At 61.7% G+C, this 4,896-nt stretch overlaps 1 protein-coding gene across 1 annotated transcript; it reads left to right on the plus strand.

Annotated features, from left to right (window-relative positions):
- Positions 1 to 2,215: 2,215 nt before the first annotated feature.
- On the plus strand, positions 2,216 to 4,834 carry LOC103758036 (retinal homeobox protein Rx1; the record flags this gene model as incomplete). The annotated part of the gene is made up of 2 exons (XM_029958239.1): positions 2,216 to 2,365; positions 4,271 to 4,834. Coding segments are annotated over 2 exons (594 nt in total), but the record flags the coding sequence as incomplete, so codon positions are not given.
- Positions 4,835 to 4,896: the final 62 nt, after the last annotated feature.

Here is a 4,896-nt window from a genome sequence, read left to right on the forward strand (position 1 = left end):
TCCCCCCCGTGTCCCCTGACCCAGAACACACCCCAACACTCACACAGTGACCACAGGTCCCTGCCCCACCCAGCACCCCCTCAGCCCTGCCTTGGGGCACCCCAGGGTGCAGCAGCCAGCACCTCTGGCCTGATTAGCAGCTCCCCTGGGGCACCCTGAGACTGCGGGGCCAGAGCCAGAGCTGGGTGAATCCCCCAAGGCCACAGACACCCCAAGAAGGGCTGTGGGGCATCTGGGGGGGCCCTAAAGGCACACCTGCTGTGCTGCACTCACACTGCACACACACCACCCACGCTGCACCCAGGCCCTGTGTGTGTGTGTGGGTGTGTGGGTGGGTGTGTGGGTGTGGGTGTGGGTGTGGGTGTGTGTGTGGCACATGCTGGGTGTGCAACGCACACTGCAAATAACCTGCACGGCACAGGCTGCACAGGCTACACACACACTGCACACACACACACTGCACACACACTGCACAGACTGCACACACACTGCACACACACTGCACACACACACTGCACAGACTGCACAGGCTGCATGCACACACTACACACTGCACACACACTATCATAGCCATGGCACACACTGAACACACACACACACTGCACACACACTGTCATAGCCATGGCACAGGCTGCACACCCACTGCACACACAGTGCACATACACTGCACACACAGAGTCATAGCCATGAACACACGTACACTGCACACACACTGTCATAGCCATGGCACACACTGAACACACACATACACTGCACACACACACTGTCATAGCCATGGCACACACTGAACACACACACACACTGCACACACACTGTCATAGCCATGGCACAGGCTGCACACCCACTGCACAGATTGCACACAGACTGCTCACACTGCCCACACTGCTCACGCTCTGCACACCCCGCACGTGCAGTGTGCACTGCACGCTCACTGCACACACCCCGTCTGCCCACAGCTCCTGTGCCCACTCGCTGTGCACACCACCCCCCCACACACACACCGTGCCCCGTGTCCTGCCCGTGCAGACCCCGCTCTGTGTGTGCTGCAGGCACGGCAGGCGGGCACTGCCCCCGGCACTGCACGGGCAGCACATGGCACAAACCACCCCACACACACACCCAGCCCCGCACGGGCACACCCACACCGGGCACACCCACACCGGGCACACCCACACCGGGCACGTGCTTCACACGTTCCCTGCCACGCTCAGCCCACCGAACGCACACCCTCTCACACACCTGCCCCTCGCTCCAAGCACCCCTGAGCACCCCACACACGCCCTGTGGGTGGGTCACACCCCACACCCACCCCGGCACGGGCACAGACACGCTGTGGTCACACTGCTCACAGGGCACTCCCCACACAGACACCCCGCATGTGCCCAGCCTGAGCAACACACAGCACCCACCCGCTGCCCGCCTCCCTCTGGGACCCCTATTTACACCCTCCCAGCACGAACTGATGCTCCTTTTCCCTCCCCACTCCCATTCGGGCATCCGCCAGCTCTTTGCTGGCGGGTCGGGGCGATGCAGCTCCTTCCCCTCGCCCCAGGATTACGGCTTTCCGTCCCATTTCCATGTCTGCCGACATCCTCCCGGTGGAAAGAGACCCTTAATCCCCAGCAAATACTGCAGGAAGATTTCAGATGCCGGATAAAAAGCTTAAAGATGAAACGTTGCAAGGGTTGAAAATGCTTATAAGCGTCACCAAAACGGTTATTAGCCGGGGGACGGCGCCGGGTCACTCCTGCAGTGCCTGGGGACTGACGCTGGGTCCTCCAGCGCTCCAGGGCCAGCCTTCCCCGTGGGAGAGGCTGGAGGAGAGGAGCTGGTCTGGAAGGAGGGACTTGGTCCCCTCCAGGGCGGGACAGGGGGAGCTCGGGTTGGCTCTCAATCGTGGTTCTTTCATAAAATCCTCCACTTTGGGGGAAATTTGACTTTCAGCACCGACAGGTGCATTGGTCTGGTGACACCTGAGAGCAGAGCCAAGTGCAGGGTGCCCAGGGTGTCCATCTCCAGGACCCTGGGTCAGTCCCCAGGACACCACAGCCCTGGGATAACGCAGAGAGGATTATTCCTTTGCATAACCTGTTCCTGGGGCCGCCCCACCCTCCTGTCCCTCCATCCACTTGTCCATCTGTCCCCGTACCGGGGGTCCGCGGGGGGGTCCGACGGCCCCCCAGCCCCACTTGACCCCCGCAAATTCCCCCCCCAGGGCCACCATGGTTCGCTGCTGAATAAGTGCGGGAGGGGACCCCTGGCGAGGCTGCGGAAGCCGGGGACAGCGAGGGCACCCGCCCGCCTCCGCGAGGGGAAGGAAGCGCCCCAAGGAAAGAGCACCGGCGAACCGCACCACGTTCACCACGTACCAGCATGCACGGAGCTGGAAACGCGCCTTCGAGGAGTCCCAACTACCCCGGCGTGTTAACAAGCCGCGAATGAGGCTGGCCATTTGAAGGTCAACCTGCCAGGAGGTCCGCGTCAGGTAGGGAAGGGCACCCGTGGCCACCAGCCCCCCGGGCCTGTCCCCTTGGGCCGGGTCAGGAGGGACCCCGGGGTGCTGGGAGAGCTTCACGCTCCGCTGCCGGCCCCACCGCCGCCACCTCCCTTCCGAGGGCCTTCAGGTTCCCCACTGTTCGAGTGGGTTGCCAGGGCAACCTTCTTGCAGAGCTTGCTCCTGACCAAAGCCAGGGAAAGGTTGGCTGAGGCCTGTTTTTCCCCATGGGGTTCCCAGTTTGGCTGTGGGTCCAGTTTTGGCCCAGGGCCACAGCTTCCGTTTGGCAGGGGGAGATGGTTTTAGAGATTGTTTTTTTCCCCTTCTGGTGTGGGCTGCTCCATCCCTTCCTGCTGTTCACGTGGAAAAGCAGCCAAAACCTTCGGCTGATTTAGGCCACTCCCAGGTCTCTTATCGGCTGGGAAAGCACAAGCATCCTCACAGATTTTGGGGTTTAAGTTGTTTTGGGAGCAGGGGGGGCAGTGGGGCTGGGGAGGTTTCGCTCCCTGGGCTGCAGGAAAAGGCTCATGGGGGAACAGCACGGCCTGAGAAGAGCCCAGGGTTCCACCAGTATGGTCCCCACCATCCCTGGACTGACATGGTGAGATCAGGGAGAGGGAAAGGGCCAGTGTGCTGAAGGAGACAAAACCCCTGCAAAGCAAAGCAGTAACCCCCGCACAGACGAACTGAGATCCCCAGGCCTCAGCCCCAGTCTAAGACAAGGCAGCCTTTTTTTGGGGGTGTCCAGACTATAAGGATACCTCTGCTGAGCTCTCTGAGCAATGACCAGTTTCATAGAATCACAGAATCACTCAGGTTGGAAAAGCCCTCCAAGACCATCGAGCCAACTGTTCCTCCAGCACGGCCAAGGCCACCACTGTCCCCATGGCCCCAAGGCCACCCATGTCCCCAAGAGCCAGATCCACACGGCTTTTAAATCCCTCCAGGGCTGGTGACTCCACCAACTGCCCTGGTCACCCTGTGCCAGCCCTGGACAACACTTTTGGGGAATAAGTTTCTCCTGATATCCAACCAAAAACTCTCCTGGCGCAGCTTGAAGCCGTTTCCTCTTGTCCTGTCCTCTTGTCCTGCCCGACCCCCACCTGGCTCCACCCTCCTGTCAGGGAGTTGTGGAGAGTGAGAAGGTCCCTCCTGAGCCTCCTTTTCTCCAGGCTGAGCTCCCCCAGCTCCCTCAGCTGCTCCTCATCAGACTCGTGCCCCATCCCCTTCCCCGCCCAGCTGTTCATCTTTCCTCCCCCTTTGCCTCTCACAGCAGACCCTGTGCTGCTCTGGGGACATGGGGACCAGCACTCCAATGAGCTGTTCCCACAGGGCCAGATGTCACTGCTGGATTTGGCTCACTGGTCCCTGTCGTTCCTGCTGGATTTTGGTGTAACTATGGCATTTTAACGTCTAGAAGCTTTGAGCCAGGGGTTGGGAAGGTCGGATAACACTACCCCGAGGGCTGCTGGGTGTCTGCAGGGCCAGGGTGCACATTTCCATGGAGCAGTGAGAGTAGGGGCTGTGTGCTGATGCCTCTTGCTTTCTGTACCTCAGAGATGTCCTTGGTCTCTGGGGCTTGTGGGAGAGCTTTGGCAGAGGTGTGTGGTGTGCCGGGATTGCCGGAGCTCTGGAGGGCAGCCCATGTGCAATGGGGTACCCCACACATGATGCTGAAGCACTCCCTGTGGGGCAGAGCATGGGGTACAGCATGTGGGGCACACTGCAAGGGACCAGCTGGGCACGGTGGAGCTCACCCTGGCTCTCACCCTGCAGGTCTGGTTCCAGAACCGACGAGCCAAGTGGAGGCGGCAGGAGAAGATGGAGGCCAGCTCCATGAAGCTCCACGACACCCCCGTGCTCTCCTTCAACCGGCCCCCCATGACCCCCAACGTGGGGCCCATGAGCAACTCCCTCCCGCTCGACCCGTGGCTGACATCCCCCATCTCCAGCGCCACCACAGTCCACAGCATCCCCGGCTTCATGGGAGCCCCCCAGGCCCTGCAGCCCCCCTACGGGGGGCACTCCTTCCTCAACACCCCCGCACCGATGGCGCAGGGCATGCAGCCCATGGCCCCCGCGCCCTACCAGTGCGGCACCCCCTTTGTGGACAAGTACCCGCTGGAGGAGGTGGACCAGAGGAGCTCCAGCATCGCCTCGCTCCGCATGAAAGCCAAGGAGCACATTCAGACCATCGACAAGACCTGGCAGCCCATTTGATGAACGTTCCCCTCTGGCCCCTCCGGCCCCCCCGGCCCCGGCTCCTGGCCCCGGTGCCGGCTCAGCCCTGGGGCAGGTGAGGGAGGACAGTGGGTGCTCAGCAGGACCAAAGCTGGTGCTGGGCAGGAATGCCAGGCTGTGTCTTCCCCTGCTGAGCCAGCACTGGCAGTGCAGGCAGGGAA

This window comes from Manacus vitellinus, unplaced genomic scaffold, assembly GCF_001715985.3.
Source record: "Manacus vitellinus isolate BGI_N305 unplaced genomic scaffold, ASM171598v3 ctg7180002432508_pilon, whole genome shotgun sequence".
Taxonomy (NCBI): Eukaryota; Metazoa; Chordata; class Aves; order Passeriformes; family Pipridae; genus Manacus; species Manacus vitellinus.